The 21932-nt window shown below is 39.1% G+C and overlaps 1 protein-coding gene across 13 annotated transcripts in view; it reads right to left on the bottom strand.

Annotated features, from left to right (window-relative positions):
• Nucleotides 1-21932, bottom strand: part of SORBS2 (sorbin and SH3 domain containing 2) — a 102002-nt gene that overhangs the window by 47450 nt on the left and 32620 nt on the right. For 2 of the 13 annotated variants that reach the window (XM_047092120.1, XM_047092122.1), the window contains exons 7-12: nt 21218-21262; nt 18004-18193; nt 15345-15459; nt 8179-8337; nt 7375-7458; nt 1018-1067 (exon numbers count right to left, since the gene is read on the bottom strand). In XM_047092120.1, the coding sequence (XP_046948076.1) occupies nt 1018-1067; nt 7375-7458; nt 8179-8337; nt 15345-15459; nt 18004-18193; nt 21218-21262 (643 nt within the window). Of the gene's footprint in view, nt 1-1017; nt 1068-5541; nt 5605-7374; nt 7459-8178; nt 8338-15344; nt 15460-18003; nt 18194-21217; nt 21263-21932 lie in introns of all 13 variants that reach the window. The other 11 variants (XM_047092129.1, XM_047092130.1, XM_047092126.1 and 8 more) reach the window with 8 other exon arrangements.

Raw genomic sequence — 21932 nt, 5'->3', positions numbered from 1 at the left:
TTCCTAGACCTGTTTTGGCCGTCACTGTCCTGTCACGTGAGGGTCTGTGCACAGTCTTAATAGGAATCTTAGGTCAGATGAGAACTCTGAAACTCAAATACTTTAGGAGTGTCTATAGATGTAAAAGATATGAGAGGAATTTGAGGAGGCTTTTACTTAGTGACATTGATGTCACTGAATGGCCCCCATGAACCCAATTTACAAAGGACCCAATTTACAAAGTTTTTGACTTAACGCTGAGAGAAATCTGTAGAAGGGCAAATTTATATTTCTTGTTGGTGATACAATATGGCTGAGAGTTTGTATTATTCACTCTTGCTAGTGAGCTGTGCCTGAATTTCGGTAATGCTTTCAAGTTAAGTGATATTTAAAGCCTATCAGCAGGACTTAACCTTGGTGGACTCGTGGGACAGTTAGGGGTAGTTCCAAGTTATTCTGGCTCAGTTCTAGTTTGTCTCTGCTCCTTGCTAGCTATGTAAACTTGGTAAGTAATGAAGCCTAAGTTTAGTGCGTTCAGACCTAAGGTGGGGAGAATAGTACTTGACTCACCGTGGTGTCTTAAGGATTGAATATGTTTATGTACTTAGAATGTGTGGTATATAGTAAGCCATTCTTTATTGGTAGCAACAGTGTTTTTGATTTGTGCAGTCAGAGTATAATGAACAGATATGTATAGAACATGATTTAGAAAATTTCTAATAATTTACACATTTTTTTCAAATATGCCATTGTAAGTATCATCTAATAATATTGAAAATTAAATGTTTATAGTTCCCGTTTAAAGAAAAGAAAACTGGATAGAGAGGAGATAGGGAAGGGAAGAATTTCTTGGTAGAGGAACCCAGAATTATTTCACTTAGTTTTTATAAATTTTTGAATATGCTGATATTCAGTGATGCAAAAACACAATAAAACAACTTCATAAAGTATGGTGCTTAGAATAATAATGACGGATAACGTAATCTTCATTATTATTTCACTGAATATTCTGGTTGCATAATGTAGTGACATTCTTACCTAGTGGGTCTTTCTAGGCTTCTGTCTATTGAGGATTGATACAAGGAGGCCTGTTAAGATAGAAAAATAGTTCCATGAAAATTTTTACCAAGGTAAAATTTCATTTGTCCGTGCACATTAAATTAGGTATCCTAAAATGAATATTATAAAAATTGAGATAAAAATACCGTGTATTTTGATCATAAAATGTCTTTCAAAGAGAAATCATGTAACTCGATTTCTACTTTCTTCCTATCTACTTTCTCTTTTGAATAATGCGCTGTATTTCTCTTTGTAACTCAAATTATTCACAAACCAAACATTGCCTGGGGCAAAAAAAAAAGTTGTTAATTGCTCCTTCTTGTAGGAAATAGACTGTAAGTAGGAATCTTCTACATTAAGGGATGGTTTGTTGTTTAAAAAAAAATATTTGTAGGCATCATTCGACCCTTATACAACATAAACCTTCTTTATAAATTTTTTTGTCATGTTGCCAGGCGTTACCTTCAAAGTATAACATTTGAGCAGAACTGAGACATCTTTCCTCTGTCAACACAGACATGGCATTTTAATAATACCACCGAATTTGGTTTGAAATTAAACTAAACTATCTGGGACTTAAATCAGGTACAGACTGACATCTTTCAAATGAGTTAAGTTCAGGGTTAGTTTAAACAAATGATTAATGAACCCAAATATAACCTTTTTATAAACAGCAGTGGGCTTTTAACATTTCCATGAGAAAACCAATTCTCCGTTGTCCATGGTTGTAGGAACAAAGAAAAATAGATAATGCAAAGTGACACATAATTCCAAATACCTGTTGCGCACACCATTTTCATACCCCTTCATTCTGAACAGGACAATGAAACAGATATTAGGCAAAATTATTAGATAGGAAGTTTTTACTCCCCATGGCCATCTCCTAGAATAATTACTGAAATACCTAAAAGGCAAGAGAGGATCTGTTTTGAGCTCTTGAACATTTGAAATGACACTGCAGAATGAGCGAAAGTGGTTATGGTGCGACGTCTAGAATGTATAGGAAAATGTATACAAGTATATATGTGTAAGACTGTATATGTGCTCGGGCCACATTTGATGATCCATTATTTATCACAAACTTTGGTCTGATGAAGAGCTGAAATTCTAGTTTAAAAATGGCCTTCCGTATGAAAGTTTAAAAACGTCAACCAAAAAGGCAGGATTTGACAGATTCTATTTAAGTGCCTATCACACAGAAATATTTAACCAGAGTGTTAAAAACCTACTTAAGTGGAAACTAAACCACGCTTTAAAACCTATTTCTATAACTTTATTTTCTACTTGTAAATCGGCACCAATTAACCAATTAAAATATTAGTATGTAATTTTGAGATTCTTTATGTAGATCAGTCTGACAAGCCCTCTTATGCATAATTCTAAAGTTGGTTCTGTTAATTAATATTTTCATTTAATTTCTTCTTACCGAATGCGAATGGAACCTTGCCCAGAAACAAACAAAAGCACCTTTCTGCAAGAGACTGTCGCCCCTCCTTTGAGACAGAAAAGGCATAGTCTAATGTTTTTAATTCCTAGAAATATTTGGATTCCTAGGTTCTTGACAAATATAAAATTAGAAGAAAGAAATTTGGTCCACAGTCTGATAAATGTACATAATTACTTAACTTTCCAAAGTCTGAATCGTACACTGGAAAAGTGAAAAAAATAAACACTAAATAAGAGGGAAAACAAAGAAGGAAATGAATAAAATATTCTGATTTAGAAACATTAACTCCACAAGTCTGTAGAAGAGCAACATCAAATAGCCTCAGAGTTGTGCCATCTGTGTAGAGCACAGCATTCACAGAAATGACAAACCACAGTTGATTATCAAAAAGTGTCAATTTCAGAACATCCCTAGAGTGATCAGAGATTTTGAATTGCCAGCTTGGGATGAGCCTAAACAAAACTGTAACATGAGAGAAAACATAGTGTAAGAAGTGAACGCTCTATACTGATAAATTTATTGTGTTTTAGACTTAGGCAAAGAAATGACAATGATTCCTCCTTGTGCTGGTTTCCATAATCCGAAAGAAACTGAAACCAGTTTTATTTATAGTCAAAGGAAGACATTCGATATTAAATTACAAGGAAACAGGAGGAGGTCTAGATAGATGACCAAGGGAAAAACTTGAATGATAATTATATAAATGACACTCATTCTGAAATGGAGATTGTGTCCAGAAAAGGGGTTAGCTATTTTACCTATTATGATCTACTATTTACATATTACCATTATTTTAACATACCTAAATTAAGTTCATTCTGATAAAGTATGGACACTGAATCACTCTTTCTGCTAAGTGATCATGTGATTTAACTTTGCTTAGAAGTCCTTAATGGTTCGTCATTAATGCCAGTTTCTCAGTTGTATTGATTAAAAAGTTTGTTATTCGTGGCATATGCTAGGCACTTGATAAATGGTAGCCAGGGTGATATGTAATCAATTACAAATCTTACCAGAAATGTTTTACATAAAGATATTAAAGATAATATCTAGTACCTTAGCAGAGTGTTTGTTTACACTCTGAAAAACCGTGATGTGAGAGTAATATGCTACAGAATCGTACAACACTCCTTCTCAATTCCAAAGAAATAATGGCAAATCAGTTAAATCATCAGCAAAGTGCTTTTTTATGTGATTTTTTTTCTTTGGCCACTACCACAGCATGTAGAATGTATAAAATTTCTACAATTTTTAGCCCAAGTTATTGTGTAATGTTAATTATAGAACTCATTTTACAAAAATAGTTGACAAGGAATAGTATTAAGTAAATAACTTGTTTCTGAAAGATTTGAACTCCAAATACATCTCTTGGATGTGCTAAGAAGTGTGGTAGAGAGGAAACCTCATGGAAGTGGAGGTTAAGAGATCTATGTTTTATTTTTAACTTGCCACCCTCTTACCTTGTGATATTGGGCATATATGTTTTTAATTTTGGGGCTCTACTTTTCTTGACTTAAAAATGAGTGAGTTGGACTTGGTGATCTCTGAATTTTATTTCACTTCTCTAAGAACCAACCACCTTAAAATCATCCTAGAACTATCTGACCAAAATATCAGAAAAAATATCTGACCAAATTGAATTCCAAAGTAAATTCTTGGGCTCTTCATATGTTGAAATGATACCCTTTATTCAGATGTGAAGGTAACATAACATACAGAATAGAATTCCTTGTTGTATTTGATTGTCTTTAGGCTATAGGCCTGTCTACAAAACATAAGCCTCTAGAAATGACTACATTCAGTAACCTAGAATGCTCTTGATTACTCTATTTTCCTTTTTATTTAATATATAAATATTTTGATTAGTTCTCTGTTTTAATGTACACTGTGATGCATAATTTAGAATTGCAAAATTGAAGCTTCAGGAAGTTGGCTATTTTCTTCTGAGACTGTGCCTGCAATTCCAGTTGTCACCACTGTGTGTCAGTAGTACTTCCTGAAGCATAGGTATCTCAGTAGTTTTATTTTCTAGTTGCAATTTTTTTTTTTTACCAAGTTAAGACTTTCTGATGAAAATAAGGTATTTATTAAGTGTTTTTGTATATATTTAGGACCACAGAAAATCTGTGTAAAACCAGTTTATGCACTTTGCTCCCATTCCAGCTACTTCTAAGAATTCCCACACAGAGGCTTTTATATAGCTGATGTTTAGCAAAACTGTCACTTTTGCTTATGTCAACCAGTAAGTCTTAAATATGCTTTCCAAAATAATTTCAATTTTCTTTGCAGAGAGCAGGATAAAATCCTTTGAGTCTGGAATGTTTTTTCCTTTTTCATACTCTCTTTGACTAAATCAAATAAAATTTGACATTGCCTGGAATTTTTTTTTTTTTTTTTTTTTTTGCCTAGCAGATTGTCATGAGTGATGGCAAATGCATTTCATCTCATATGCCAGTCATAATCTATTATAGTGGCAGCCTGGATTATAGCATTGAGAAGGATTAGTAATGCCTGTCAAGGGTGTTGAACTGGGAAATCGTGACATGTGTCCCAGTTGTTTGTCGGCCCCATTCTTGATTTTATCTGATGCTAAAATCCACAAATTGTATGTAGGAAAATGAAAGAATTAAAATAAATTTTAAGAATATGTGGGGCATCAACATGTAATTAAGAATCTAAACTGTCATTCTGCACCTCCAAGCACGACGATAAAATGACTCTGCCTAGTATTTTGTGCAATCTGATCAAAACAGGTGGTTGATATATGCGCTCAGGGTGCTACTTTTGATTTTTTAACGATCACACGCCAGGACTATGTTGAACAGTTCCACTGAAAGCTATGGCTGGCATGACTCTCCGCCTACATTGCAGAAAGAGCCAACGACTTTGGTATAATTAATGTCTAAGTAATGATACTGTATACAACACAATGGTGCAAAGGTGGGTTCTCCAAAATAGCTTAGACCCTATGGTCAACTGTTAAAACGCGGATGGTTCAGAATCACAGTAATGGCTCCTAAGAGAGAAATCTGAAAAAGAGAATAATTTGTTTTTACCTCATTGGAAACACCAGAAGAATGATCTTGAACATAGTCCAGAGGCTTTTTAGGAGGCTGGGTGTAGATGCACCACATAAGCAGAAGTGTAGAGATGGAATATGGAGGAGAATCAATGGCAGCAAGGAATGGACATGTGGAAAAGGTGACAACAGTTAGAAACTGAGTGCTGACAGCATCAGATACACATAAAGAGTGCATGAATGGAGCAAAATGGGGGTGGCCCAGGAGGAAGGGTGCAATGCTCGTAAAATATTCTCAAGCACTGGGCAAAATTACTAGTGATCTGATTAGTAAATTTATAAGTTCATTTCATCAGATCAAAATGAGCACTCCTAGTCTCTAGCCACAGAGGAATGCGAGGTGTATTAAAGGAACATTAAAGGAGCAGGTGGATAGCTGGTGAGTTTCCATGTGTGGCTAAAAATGATTACAGAAAAATGCTGATAATTTATGCTCAGAACAGAAATCGGTATGGTCCCTACAAACCACGTAATCAGTAATAACAATATGCATAAAATAAAGCTAGAGAATTTTTATTCCTCTAAAATAAAATGCATTTATGTGAATACTTGGATACAAATTAGGAAAAAAATGAGAGAAAACACTTTTCCTGTTAAGTATAGAAATTCTAGGAAAAATCTTTTGGTATATATTTATTTACAGTCACTTTTGATCCAGTTCAATAAGATAAGGAATCTAACCAAGTGTCCCTTGCATTTTAATGGACTAAAGGGATGACTATAACCACCCCCCACCCTGCCCCGCCCCGCCCCGCCCCGGGAACCAATATTATGGTCACTTTATGAGTATGCAAATCAGTATATGGCATGGTAAAAGAAAGATTATGCTCTTTGATCTTCCGTAAAATTCTGTGCAGTGGAATAACTGGTATCTTAGAGAGTTTAAAAGTACCAGTACCACCAGTAATATAAAAAATACACTGACAAATAACAAATGCACAGCTATTGGTAGATAGAATTCCCCAATAAAACTTAATGAAGGAAATCGTTATTTAAGGCTTAGGTTGACTATCCCAAGCAGACTATGCAGTTCTCGTAAGGTCTGCCTTTGGCGGGTTTGGGGACAAGATGTTTCACTAGCAAAACTAGAAATCAAGGTCCACAGGGGTTATTTATTTTTCTCTTTCCCTATATTCCTGTGAGTAAATGAGTATTTTCTAGTGGGAATACACTGATACTATATTATGGTGGGAATTGCCCAGAGTTTTTCTGTTTGTTTGGTAGGCCCCGGGTTTAACTTCTGACTCGACCACTTACTGTCTTGTGCAAATTACTTAACCTCTCTGGTCTCCGCTTTCTTCTTATTAGAGGGGCATCCAGAGGACTCACTGAGACAGTGAGTTCAGAACCCAGCGCTCTCCAGGTGGCTTGGTCGTTCCTCAGCAAATGGGAGCTAATAATAGTTACTATTATTACTAATAATAGTAATTACTGTTATAAATGCCACAGTACTTCCTGTGATTGAATGAGACCAAAAGGGACTGTAAACAAATATGAATCTTCAATAAATCTGCAACAGTTGTCTAACTATTCCGGGACAAGACCTGTCTCAGCATTTTGAATTTCTTTGGCTAGAAAGTAAGCCTAAGGCATGGTGTGGGGTAAAGAGAAGCTGCATAGGAGGTGTCTGGGCATGTTGAACCCTTCGGTACAGAAGTGAATGTGGGCTCAGCTGTACCGAATTTGCATATGCAGCACAGGTTCGGCTCTTGTTCTGTGAATGGCACCTATCTCTTCCGATAATAGTATGTTTTATCAGTCAAACAACATTCCCCTGATTTTCTTACATTAATAGTCTGGCCTCACTTACCGGGCGTCCAAACTCCAGTTCTGAAAAGAATTTATACCAGGGCTCATTTTCTAAATCTATGTCATCTGGATTTATGCGATCATTCTGGAGCAGATGTGAAGGAAAAGGGAAGGAAAAGGCACACTGAGCTGAGTGAGGGAAACGCCGTGTGGTATGAAAAACACGCACGCGCATTCGCACGCAAACAGGCACCGACTCATCCAACGAATCGCAGCAGGACGAACAAAGGAAGTAAAGTAAAATGAGTAAAATCAGGATATGAAGATGAGCTTCGATGGCATCACCTAGGCCCCTAGTCACTTTCTCTGTCCACCTGTGTCCTCTCTTTTGAGTTTTCTCCTTAGCTGGAGGCATAAACCATGAAAAACGCTGTGAGCGAAATGAGCACGGGGAGCACACCTCAAAGAGGCTAACTTTAGCCTATTAAAGTTAAAATAGACTCGACTAAGCCACCGAGGAGCTCATCCGGGTGAGTCACGCCACCGCCCCTGCCCTCACTGATCCCAGCGTGTAAGCCTGCAGTCTGCAGACAGTTCGCTTGGGTGCAGATATAGGGAGAGCCTGGAGGGGAGGGGAGGGCAAAGGTGGGGAGCGGGGTGTGGGGGAGGAGTGAGAGGTGCCGGGAGGCGGTTAGGGGTCGACTGGCATGAAGAACCTGGGGTCTAGTTGGGAAAGAAAGAGGCAGCGAGGTGGAGGTGGTGGTGAGTAGCTGGGATCTGATTGTCCTCTTAACCTCTGGAGAGTGGGGGCCACCCCTGAGCTTCCCGAGGGGCATTAGATAAGGTAAAGAAGGAAGGAGCTCACCCAGATGGGGGAGAGAGCCGGGGTGCGCGGGCTTGGAATGGGGAGGCCAGTCCTGGGCGGAGGGGAGGGGCTACCAGTTACTCCTCCATGTGGTGAGACAGAAAGAGGCTTCCGGCCAGGTTCCCTTGGAACAGGTGTCGGAGTTGTTGGGAGAGGGGGCTGCAAGAAAGAGGGGCGAAGGAAACACTGATTGATTAGATGGAGGTTCTTGATGCCATGAAGAGGATGTCAGTTAGCAGGAGGAAATGTTTCAGAAAAGGCAAGATGTCCCTTGGGAGACCCAGAGAACTTAGGAATGGTCTGGAGCACTGACAAGATGTGAAGACAAGGAGCCTCCCAGAAAGGAAAGAATGATCATGCTTAATGAGCTACCCCAAGTATCCACTTCTATCCGTCTACCTTGAGCTGGAGAAATGGATTTGGATGGGGTTGGGTTTTCACAGTACTGTAGTTGGCTAAGGGTGGGGAGAGGCTGAACAATGGAGTCCCACTCTGATTTGGTTGGCACACTGGTTTCGAGAAAAAACCAATTTTTATAACTTTCTCCCCTCTGGTGGTTTCTGAATATTGTATTCAAGATAGAAAAACTGGGAGTGTTAATATTAGCAGTTTGAGAAAATACATACAATTGCTTTAGTAATAGAAAAAAACAGACATGGAACATTTGCTTTCTCCAACGATATCCTTAATGCTTTTGCATAATATATGCTGATCAGACTGATGCAGGCTGGCGATTACATACTAAATGAAAATGCTTAAAGTATTACAGATGGGTTATTGCTTCTTGGATAAATTATTACATGACACTAATCAAACATGGTGCAATTTGACAGTAATATTTTAAGTCAGACACACACACACACACACACACACACACACACACACACACACACACACCAGCGCCCTAAAAGCCATCCACCATGTCCAGAAGAGGACATATTCTTGGTAATATTGAGGGCTTTGAGATATTCCACATTCAAACAAAAGCGATTATTTTGACATTAGCTGGTCGAAGCCTTTTACTGACTTTTTGAATTCCCAATCATTTTGTTAATAATATACAGTCTGTGTGCAACGATCAGTTATAATCAAAGTAATTTTAGAGATGTGCTTTTTATTTCAATGTTTTATAATAGGAGATTATAATAGTAGCTATAGACAATGAGGGAGAAATTTGAGGCATCATAACAAAATAGTGAAAGGGCCTAAGTTATCCAAAATTTGCAATGGTCGTGTTGATAAAGACTGTGTAGTAACTCTGGGGATTATTTATGGTGGAATGCTAAGTGACAAAAGCCAAATATGATCATGTGCTTGTACAGCGTTTACACTGATATCACGAAGTCTGTGTCTGGATGAGCACAGGAAGAAAACACACACATCCACAAAGAAACCACAATGGTGTTCTGGTGTTGAGATTGTTCTTTTCCTTCTTTTAAAATACTATTTTGCTTTCCTGTTATCATGTGGAGAACATCCTGTAATTACTATGGGAAATGTTGCAGAAAACTTGATTCAATTTACACATGATTCAATAGGATAAAAGGACTCACTGAGGCTTCAGTATTAGTAAAATACTGTTTTTCTCCAATTATCATTTAGATAATAGCTGCGGCTTATGGCTATTTTATGGAATAGTTCTATTGGAGCAGATTTTTAGGGTAATGGATATTAGAATTTTCTAGTAGTTTTTGTTGTGTCTCTAGAGGCCTAGTACTTCTTCCAGAAGAAAATCAATCTTTGGTTCTTTCACATGTCATTGTTTCTAGTATGATATACTTAGTAATATTACTAATTCTTATTCTATAATCTCTGCTTTCATGTACAGTATTTTGTTTTGCTAAAGGGAGATAGCAGTTTCTCTTAGAGGAAACAAATTTGTTTAAAAGTATTTTGAACAGCAGAGGGCAGCAAATTTACTAAACAAATAAGTATATTTACCAGTGGTTACAACTTCACTTTGACTTCCACCTTAAGAAACTGTATAACCAACAGATATACAAAATCCTGATTTATGGAGATATATTTCTGTGACAGAATGTGGAAAAGGGAGAATATCTACCTTCCTGCATCATATCTTAAAATGACAGTGTTTCATGAATTATGGTTTTGTAGATTGAAAATTTAATTTATAGTCTCATTGGGCAACTATCTAGAACCATGCCAATAGAAATGAGCAGAGAGAATGCCTCAAACAATGGTAATTGGTAATTACCTGTAACTTTGGAACTTAATGAAAGGCATATACTTGAGTACAGACTTGATGGTAAAGAAATGCAAATGACAGAGCAAGAATTGTCTTTTCGCTGTGGTTGACCTATTGGATCCCTTTGGTTCCGCAACAATGTCATGTATTACGTAGCCATCTAGATCCACGGCTGAGGTACATAGAGGCCTCGCAAAAGTTAGTGATACATATACAGATGGTCAGCCAGCAGAAATACACAAATACACACTCACAATCTCACTAAATCATGCATCACCTGGAATCTCAGGTTCCACGCGTAACCTGAAAGTTCCTTTGAGTTGTTTGACACCAATGGGAACACTGAAAAACTCACTTAGGAAGCGTGGTTATGCTTTACTCTAATTGCCCATTAAAAACAACAAAAAAGCAGATATACTGTTGCACATCTTTCTAACCTTTTTGGTTCTCATTTTGAAAAACCCAGCAAATCTGTGCTAAAAACAAATGTCATGTACCAGTGCAAGAGGAAGTATTTAAGAAAACCTAAAACTATAAATCAGACAGGATTCTTATTTAAAGGCAACCAATGGGGAACAGTTTTTAAAGTTTTTGTTTTCTATAGTTTCTAACCATTTAGTTGCTTTTGGGGTTATAGAACTCTACGATTCTCCGTATTCTCACTGCAGGCATAGAATTTTGATGTGTTGTTCCAAACGAAAAGAAGTGCCAACGTAACTTAGTTCTTCAAAATTTATGCTCATGAGAGTTTAAAGCTTTGATGGCATTCCCTACTATGTTTTATATTTATTGTGGTTCCACAATCGATGATATACATAATTGTCAGCTGGGATCATTCCTTATGGTTCAAACCATCAGATAGAACTCCCCAAATTTTTATACTTTAAGCTTTGACAATCTTCACGGATAAGGAAGTGTAAGTTCACTGAGGGTTTACATTGCATTTCAACTCTGCACAGTGCATGCGATGATTCTTTCTGTCTGCTTTTATCATTCTGTGCTGGCTAAGTTATTGTAGAGAAAGGTAATATCTTCATATTGTTTTCTATTTTATCATGTGTAGAGAGGTCCTGAATAAGTGCTTACTTTACTTTACTTTACTTTACTTTACTTTACTTTACTTTACTTTACTTTACTTTACTTTGGGCTCACCTATAAATATATCCAAGCCAGATGGGATGTCAAGTTTTTATCAATATAATCTCAGCAGAGAGTTTTGTATGATTGCCTTATGGAATAAATTGTGGTTCAAGTCAGTTAAAGATAAATTCCTGGCAATTGCAAGTACGTTTGTAGATCAAATGTTAGGCCCTTTTAATCAATGTTTTCAAGTTTATGGTCAAATGAATATCTACATGCTTCAAAAAGTTGCATTGACCTTTACTTTCCTGTTAAAAGTAAAAATGCGTATTTCATTGATTCCTAAAGAAGAAGGGGATCCCTTTGGCCAGAGTCTGGGTAAAGACTTTTATTCAAAGAGTAACGCCTCTTCTGCCCACCTTGTACTTACTCCAGGGAATCATGGAATTTGTGAGCCACGGTTGCGAATAGCAGTGTGTCAAATCTATTGTGTGTGCTGTGATGGAGACCCACTGTGCCTTTTGTCACTAAGAATGTATCAACTTCATAGAGAAGCAACAAAACAGGGATTCTGTCTCACCAGTTTTACCCACTAACCACAAGGGTAAAACCTGTATTCTTTCATGCACTTATTAGTTCGATGACTATTCACTAAATTAAACACCCATCATGTGTGCTAAGTGCTAGCGGGCTAGGTGCTGGGGATAGAACGGGTGCACTCGACATGGTCCTGCCTTCAAGGTGCTTAACATCCAGTGAGGGACACAGACAAGTAAACAGGCCATTACTTTTCGGTGTGTGAGGAGGAAATGTGTGCTACAGACACACAGGAGGGAAGCTTTACACCCGGGGTGGAGGAGTCAGTGATGATGCCCTGGGGAAAAGAGACACGGCCACGGGTGAGATGGGATTTTCCAGTGAAGAGAGAGGTGATGGAAAGAGCTTTTCCCTCCTGGCGGAGAGAAAGCCTGTGCAAAAGTCCAGGAAGGCAGAAATTGAAGGCTGTCTGTCTAGCTGGAACATGGTTAGTAGGCAGGAAGAGATATGAGGCTGAAAAGGTCAGCAGGAACCCAGATCACAAGGTTTTTTGGAAATTACGTTAAGAAATTTGGATTTTGCTCTAAGGATACTTGAGAGCCAGGAGAAAGTTTTGAGAAGGAAGTTTTATAAAGTTTCCTAAAGATTGCCCTAACTGTGGGGCGCCTGGGTGGCTCAGTTGGTTGAGCTTCCGACTTCGGCTCAGGTCATGATCTCATAGTTCGTGGGTTCGAGCCCCACATAGGGCTCTGTGCTGACAGCTCAGAGCCTGGAGCCTACTTCAGATTCTGGGTCTGCCTCTCTCTCTCTGACCCTCCCCCACTTGTGCGCCCTCTCTCTCTCTCTCAGAAATAAATAAACCTAAAAGAAAAAGAAAAAGAAAAAGCTTTCCCTAGCTGTGGTGCAGAGACTGGACTGGATAATTAGGGAGAATAATTGGGTGGCTGTCACTGTAATCCAGGCAATGGGTACATTGTGGACCAGAAGAAGGGATATCTGTAGCATATGTCCTAGTGGTAGGACTTTGAGATCTTTGGGGGAGAAGGGAATCCAAGATAACACTTGGGAAGACTGGGCAGAGGAGGGGGTCATCTAGGAATTCAAAAAGGCAACAGAAAATTACCAAGAGGTTGTGTATAATTTACAAAAGTTAAATAGGAGAGGAGCAAAGGAATGCTCACACACCATCTTTGGGGAAAAAGATGCAGGAGAGCATTCCATTGAAACCCTGAAGTTTTGTCTGTGTGCTTTTACATCACTCTCATTTAGCAAATCTGCTCTTCATCCTCTGTATCTTGAGGGTATCTTTAGATACGCCAGAATTGTACGTAAACTACATCAGTATATAGCCAGTCTCTGAGATACCACTGTGCACTTAGCCTTTTGGATTTTTTTCTAATTTAGAGAGCCAATGAGAATGAATTTCAGGATTGATGAAAAGAAAAAGAGGATAATAGCTCGGTCCTAGAATAAAAAAGCCTGGCCAAAATTACGTAGACTCCTAGCCCAAATCCTTTTTGCATAATGCTGGCCCCCAGCAAAATTGTTTAGGAGGAACAGAAATGTTGCTTCCTTCTGTTTCTCCATAAGGTATCTATTCTCATTTCCTTCCATTCCTTCCCCTCTTTTTCCTGTGGCTGCAGAGCCCTATCTGTACCCAAATCTCCAGCAATACAAATACTTCCAGAACTTTCTGTTCTTCTTAAAATACAAGTCTAACTCTGCACACCCATTAAATGAAAGACTCAAAGTTCCTCAAGATAGAGTCTGTGTTTTGTTCACTACTGTGTCCCTAGCACCTGATACCGAGTTTAGCACATAGTTGGTGCTCAGTAAATGTTGAATGAGTAAATAATAGAAATATCCTGGTGAGGAAGCTTCTAAAATCAATCCTGTTGCCTGAGATCACAGCTCCTAAAGTGTTCCAATATAATCACAATGTTCTTATGCATTCTTAGAATGATTATTAATGAGCCTTTTATTAATTATATTTAAATCGGAGTCTCATTGTTGTGCATAATTATTTTTCTGTTTTCAATTTTATGCAATGGTCACATCGTGGTTCACGCAATTCTCATCCCAGAAATTTCAACGTATCCTGATATTCAATCATATAACCTAGTAAATGGGTTATAAGTTTGCACTAAGCCTGCAAACCAATGGTGTTCCTTTTTTTTTTCTTTCAGTTTTTTTTTTTTTTTGGTGAAGTTCTGTTACCCTAAAAGATGTGGGTTATTTGAAGAAAAGCAAAGATGGCTTAGATAAATGTTATGCGTGAATTATGTGATTATAAGGTTTTTGAACATGTTTCTCAAGAACATAACCATAAATACAGGGTTTCAAAAGCTAAATGCAGGACGCTTATGTTGGGTGTGGTAAGGCAAAGGTTTCCAATCAAATTTCAGGGCTGGCCTTGCATTATATATAATAATGTGCTTTCTTGGATACTCTTAAGGGAGTAAACAAAGAAAACTCCTTTTCCTGTTTACTGACACCACCCCAAATTCTTCTAAGGCAAAGAGGAGAGTAAATTGCAAATGGCTCTCTAGAAGCAGGTTTTGATAGAAATGCAAAGGAATCACAGTTTCAAAGGGATCCTGGGGCACTTATCTCATCTCGAAGGAAAGCAAAGGACTTGGAAAGGAGGATGGAGGGAAGTAAAAACCAAGACCGAGGAATAACCTGTTTGTTAAATTGCACTTTGAAGCGGCAAGTGGCTCTTTTCAAGTTTATATCTCTTTTTGTTTGCATACATTAAATAACTAGCAAAATTTCTGCAAAGTTAAATATAATCTTGATCCATTAGATCGACAATCAGGAAGCTTGAGGCTTGGTAACCTGAGAGAGATTTAATAAGAATCAATTAAAACAACTGTTTTTTTTTTTTTTTGAAAGGCATTTCAGAAATTTCCCCTTAATCCAAAGAAATATTAAGCAACAGATACGGAAGCCAAGGGATGGAACTGTGTGGGTTCATTTGTATCAGAGAGACTAATGAATGATTTTTCTCATTAGCAATGGAGACTAGCAATTAAGACTAATAAGACAAGCCATTAGTTATGAATTTTTTAAAAAATTAAGCTCAGGGCCATGATGAGGCCCAGCTATAGTTATATGCAAATGGATCCCATATTTGGTTGGTAGGGGCAATAAATTAGAGCGTGTGTCTTCAATTCTCAGGCAATATGCACGAATCGTGATACAAAATAAACTTGATTTTTAAATAATGCCAAATACATAGGTTACGTTTGAGACAAAAATTACTAAACGATACAAAATTCAGGTCTACTTGGGAACCCAGAAGCCTAGAGAACTGGCATTCTGTTGAATGACAAGTGCTTACTGGTCTTTCGTGCTGCAGAATTGATGACTTCCCAGGTTCATACTCAAAAATACTCCTTGGCTCAGAACGAAACTTTCTTGTGTCCACTTTTCTGTCTGGCGGATCCCAGTCATGCCTAGAAATAAACAACAAATTACATATAAAATAATTCTCTATGCCTCAAGCTGTTCTATGAAACCATTGGCTATCTGTTTACAAAGTTAATTTTAGTATCGAGTTTTAAAAAGTATCTCAGGATAAAAAGTTAATCTGCATAACATACCCCATTTATATGTTGTCTTACATAAATGATTTAAAGAAAGACTTTTATTTCATGTTCTATTTTCCTCTATTTTCTTTCTCTCATAAGTGACGATCCTGCTGGCTCCGTAACTCACACGAGGGGTTTACAGACGCGCATGCTGCCAGTGATCTGCCTGTAAACCCTTGGGATCATGTACAAATAGCAGCTGTGTATACTTGTGTTTAGAATAGGTGGCGGTTATGCTCCATTGAGTTACGTGAGTTTTGCACCACTCTGTGACCTGGCATCCTTGATCCAAAGCGACAAGGAGTAATGCACACGCCATGTTTCATCTTATTTATCCTGCAAATGGCATCCCAGCGTGTCTGTGAAAAGGACAAAAGTGTCCCTTGGATCGCCAACCAGAGAAGCAAGCTGTGTGGTAGGGCAGAGCCTCCTTTGGTCTTACCCTTGGAAAACCAGAGTGAGACAGCCATCCTATTGCATAAGAGACCTTGGAAGCAGCTCTTTTTCCTGAACTAATATCCTTCAAAAGGCGGTCAACGAGGGACTTTGAAAGTAAAGCTTTTCTAGGTAGCCAGGGCTATAGAAGGCTTCCTTTGTGAGGATCTTTTTTCTGCGAGAAGAATTTTCTGACTATAGATGGGAGCAATTCTGACCCATGGAATGAGATTAAATTCTCACTCCGAAGCACATTGGAAATAGAAATGCTTTAAGAGACAGGACAATTGGGGACAAGTCCTGGCTTACCAGTAACTGACGACTGATATTCAACAGATGTATTTTGAGCATCACATGAGGCAATGTATGTGAAAGACATCTAGAAATTTTTAAGAGATTATCATATTTTTTAATGAGAGATTTATTTCCACTAAACATAGGACATATAATACATTTAAATTTGAGTTAATTTTGGTTCTCTTTAAGTGGCAGAGATACGATTTTGTGTCTAGACAATTATGTCTCAAATTTAAGACATCACACTTACAAACCTAGAGTTTATCACGAGGAGATTGGTATTAAAGTGAGGATCTCTTCATACATGATGTATATCTATTTTCATATCTCATACCCAGTTTGATCACCAGTTACTCTTAATGGTACAATGGCATGTTGAATATAATATTTATGGGATGTTTATGATAGGTGGATGCTTAAAAATTAGTACCGATGCTAAATAATTCTTATATTTTCATTAATTGCTGTATCTCATGAGCTATGGCTTTAATCAGAGCTGAGTTGGGACATACTGACTATATGAGCTGAATAATTTAATTTTCTAAAACAGTTGATTTCACTCTAAAATGGGTTTAAAGTAGAACAAACCTCATTGAGTCATTCTCAGAATTACATGATATAATCCAGGAAAAGCACTTAGCATAGTGCTTGGCTTATCGTGAGCTCTCGATAAAGGTTACCTATAAGTAGGATTATTAGTCATAATCCTAATTAAAAAAATGCACAGTAACAGTGTGTTTATAAATTTTTATTTTCGTGTAAATAGTTTCTATAAAAACATTTCAGTGGGGAAATGAAAATTAGAATCATCTTGAAAAGCTGGTATAAATGAGTCACAGGTAGACACTTACTAATGCCTTATTTATTATTTATGAATAATTTTGCCTGCTTTCAAAGAGAGGCTTTTGTGTATGAGAGGGGAAATTTTAAGTCATGAACAGACCTAACATTTTGAATCTGAGGAAAATGAAAACGGCATAATCTCTGACATGCTATGCCAAAGGAAGTACATGTCCATTATTTCTATTTATTTATCTTCTGATATGCATTTATTGATCAAAAAGTAGAGATTGTGCATGTTTTTTGTTTTAATTTTTTAATGTTTATTTTATTTTTGAGAGAGAAAGAGACAGAGTGCGAGTAGGGGCGGGGCAGAGAGAGAGAGGGAGACACAGAATCCGAGGCAGGCTCCAGGCTCATAGCTGTCAGCACAGAGCCTGACGTGGGGCTCGAACTCATGAACCACAACATCATGACCAGGCACCCTGAGATTGTGCTCATGTGATTATGATATTATGAGCCAAGACTGTGAAAACATTTGGGGCGCCTGGGTGGCTCAGTCAGTTAAGCATCTGACTGTGGCTCAGATCATGATCTCACCCCTTGTGAGTTGGAGCCTGCTTCGGGTTCTGCGTCTCCCTCTCTCTCTGCCCCTCCTCTGCTTGCACTCTGTCTGTCTCTCTCTCTCAAAAATAAATAGACATTAAAAAAAAAAAAAGATTGTGGAAGTGCTTGTCACAATCCCAACAGGGGAGGTCAACATGGCATATATGTTGACTAATAAGGTTATACGCGCAGTATCTTGCTAAGATAAGCACTGACTCTTCTACTGAGTGCCATCCGGGCTTACTTGTATCCTAAACTAAACAGAGGCCACTTCTGGGGAAAATGCCTTACTTTTCTGTCGAAGATCGATCTCTTGGTCGAAGTGGTGGAACTGGAGGAGGAACGTGCGGGGGAGGGATGGGGGAGGAGGCATCCTTAAAGACATCAGTGCCGTTGTCGGAGTGGCTTTTGGAGAGGGGTCTGTAGGTCTGGGTCTTTGCAGCAGGATGTGACTGAGCGCTGTAGGGTGAGTTGTACAGGCCTATCATGAAACACAGCACAATAAAACAAACAGAAGCAGAAAAACATTTTAAAAGTGCATTAAATTGTTTATACCCCACAAAACATCCAATGATTTTACCCAAGTTTTTATCGGCAAGCATATTCATCACGCATGCATCAGGCGGTATGTTCTTAATCGATTTATCAATATTATTAATCTATTAATCATTATTAATATATTAATTTATTAGCGATAGGTTCTGTACACAGTCATTGATTGCAGTCAATCTTCAACAGTCATTTTTAAATTAGTAATGATTCAGACTGGTATAAGGTATAAATCTACAGATACTCAGCAAATTTTCTCCTGGATAATATAAACAAATAACATAGTTAAGGTTTCAGGGGAAGATTAAAAATAGTTCATAGAACTGTTTCCAAATATCTCCTATTACTTTAAAAGCTCTGATTTACCTGTGATAATTGACATGTTAATTGCAATCACGCAAAATATAGTCTTTCAATTTTTTATTTTAGCTTATTTTTTTTTACAGAGTATGCATGAGTGGGGCGAGGGGCAGAGGAAGAGGGAGAAAGAGAATCCTAAGCAGGCTGCACGCTGCTCAGCCTGGGGCCCAACGTGAGGCTTGACGCAGGACTCGATCCCACGACCCTGGAATCATGACCTGAGCCAAAATCAGGAGTCAAGGTGCTCGAGGGACGGAGCCACCCAGGTGCCCCAATCAAACAAAGTATTGAGCAAGTTGTATATGTGCTGTGCAAGGCTTAAGGACACAAAATCCTCAGCGAGCTTGTTGTATATCTGAGGAAATGAGACACGAATAGAACTGTGATTGCAACTAATTGGTAATCTGACAAAGGCCAGATGAGGAAAATGCGTATGAAGAATGAAACATTTTAGAGGATGGTGGATTGGTCAGAGAAGACATTATGGAGCAGATGGCACTAGGATGAGCCCTGGAGAACTGGTTTGGGTGGGTCGGGGAAGAGGGAAGCAGAGATGGCTCAGGAAGAAGAGAGGCAAGACATAGCACAGTGGGACTCAGGGTTTGTAGAGGGGGAACAGGCTAGTTACAGTTGCTTTGTCTACCAATTAAACGGCAAAACTATCTCAAAAGGGCTCTGCAAGGTTATATGTAACTATTACTCTTCAATTTATTAATTACTAACGGCTACAGAATTTCAATAGTAAAGATAGTAATAAAAATTCTGAATTTCCTGCCACCTCAGACTTGTGAGTTAAGTCAATTTTCACTCATCCGCTTCTCCTGAGGTCCGTACAACTTGCCATGACAAATGGAAAGACAGTGTCTACGCGTACTGCTTTGCTTGGGTTCCACGGTCAGACGTCAACTGTACAGCTTGTTAAAAACGTAAGAGGCCCAAAATGGAGTCACTTATGCTAAGCACCCCCGTCACCCAGTGGAGACTTAATTACAGTTTTGAGCAGAAATGGCCTCTTAAACCAGACAATCAGGCATCACCTGACCAGCAGGGGTGAGGTCATCTCACTCACAGACCCCTGCCCTCCCCTTAAAGCAAAAGGAATCTTGCAATAATCTCTCTCTCTCTTTTTTTTTTTTTTTTCCCAGTGTAACTTCCTTGTTTGGCTCCCTTCTGCCTATAAAAGTCTTTCATTTTGTACAGCTCCTCAGGGCTCCTTTCTATGGGCTAGATTGGATGCGGCCGCATTCGTGAATCGTGGAACAAATCCAATACTATCTTTAAAATTTACTTGGCTGAATTTTGTTTTAGAACAAGCTAAACACAGGAGGTGAGTTTGGAGTACCTGTGGCTTGGGATACAAGTTGAGGGAAAGATTTTACTGGGCTTCCTGCTGTCACCTGGAAGAGTGAGGACCTAAATATCAGAGGTCTTGCAGCTTGCTAAGCTCGTTCTGCCTGTTTTTTCTTCTCTGTTTGTCTTTGGAGACTCCTAGCAGAGTCCCTGACAGTTGAAGGGCCTGAGTGCTGGCCTTCGGGCAGCAAGGAGGGGAGAACCTTATGCAGGCCTGAGGCCAGGCTGGCCAGGGGACCCCTTACAAGGGTGCAGGTGAACAGCCTAAGCCTCAGAGCCTGCTCTCGAGAAAGGAAACCGTTCAGGGGCGCCTGGGTGGCGCAGTCGGTTAAGCGTCCGACTTCAGCCAGGTCACGATCTCGCGGTCCGGGAGTTCGAGCCCCGCGTCGGGCTCTGGGCTGATGGCTCGGAGCCTGGAGCCTGTTTCCGATGCTGTGTCTCCCTCTCTCTCTCTGCCCCTCCCCCGTTCATGCTCTGTCTCTCTCTGTCCCAAAAATAAATAAAAACGTTGAAAAAAAAAAATTAAAAAAAAAAAAAAAAAAAAGAAAGGAAACCGTTCAACAGTCACTAGCCTGGGGCTGAGTGGTGACAGGAGGCCCTACATAGGATCCCCTAATGTGACGCTTAGGGGAAAGGGAATCATTTTGTAGGGATCCCTCACTCCAGCCCTGCAACCATTTCATAAGATACCAACGCCCTCAAATACAAGTAGAAACGCCCAGAATTGCAGTCATGCCATTATGACTGTTGGCAACTCGGAGTCAGAAAAGTGGCCTGAGCAGAGTGGGATTTTTAAAAATCCTTCAATGAATGGTTGCATTTTGGGAGCAAAAGCATGGACAAAGTCACAAAATACTTTTGCTTGACTCGTTTTTTTGTGAAGCGTATCTGAAAGATCTTACGCAATTGTGATCACTCTCTCTGCTGATAAAAAGAGATCTTTATCTGATTTTGTACCCCAGTTACAGTGTGTTCTTTCAAGCCGTCCTTCATACTTTGGTTAAACATTCCTGAAGCTGCAAATAAACGGACAGTGTGAGAATGAAGGAGACAAAACAGTATTAGTTCTCATTTCCATGGGAAAAGATCGATCCTTTTGTTATGCATGCTTTGAGAAAAGAAAAAAAAGAAAAGCATCCTCTTAATTGTCTACACTGAAAACATGCGCTCAAACAGTGGTAACACAGTGAGTGGGAAGTGATTCCCAGCATACAGTATTCATTGCGAGCAAGGAACCCCGTCCTACCTGCGTTATAAGTATAAGGAGTATTATACATGTCTGTGTCATCATCTAGAAAATGAAACATAAATATCATGGTAATACACATTCGGTCACCATATCGTAACAAGACAGTAGAACCTCAGAGAAACAAAAACAATTTGGTAGAAAACCAGGGTCTCTTGCCTGGTGCGTAACACCATTTTTCGAATTTTCTAATACTGCTTTGTTCCCGAGCTGCTGCGGTTTGACCTCACTGGTCCATAACATATTTGCTCGCTTGCCCTCTCCCCAGCATGCAGGGCCAGGGCTTTTTCCTCACTTCCTGGGCCAGCCTTCTCTTCTGAATCATGAATTAACTCCGGAAGTGCTTTCGAGATCTTTTGTCAAGCTAGTGAGACCTACCTCTGCTTTCTCTCTCTCTCTCTCTCAATCAGCAGCTGGCATGGGTGGACAGAGGAACAATGACAGCGCCACACCCCACACCACGCCAGACTGTGGCTGGGGAGGGAGGAAGGGACCAGAGCACCTGGCACCCCTCCAGGGTCACCTTATAAGAGGCTTCTTGGCAGCTCAGGGGTGAGGCAGCAGCTCAGGTGTCTGTGACTTGAGGACGGTAGAAGGAAAACAAGGAGGAATGTTGAAAGAGGGACCGCCATGGAGTTGCTAGGGTCTTAACGTTTTGTGTGAACCGGAACTCTACAGGAGGATACGTATATACCCTTTGGCCTGGAGGATCCGA

This window comes from Lynx rufus, unplaced genomic scaffold, assembly GCF_022079265.1.
Source record: "Lynx rufus isolate CCGP_SWC_20201006 ecotype Redwood Valley unplaced genomic scaffold, mLynRuf1.p SCAF_3, whole genome shotgun sequence".
Taxonomy (NCBI): domain Eukaryota; kingdom Metazoa; phylum Chordata; class Mammalia; order Carnivora; family Felidae; genus Lynx; species Lynx rufus.
This window is presented reverse-complemented; position numbering and strand designations above follow the sequence as displayed.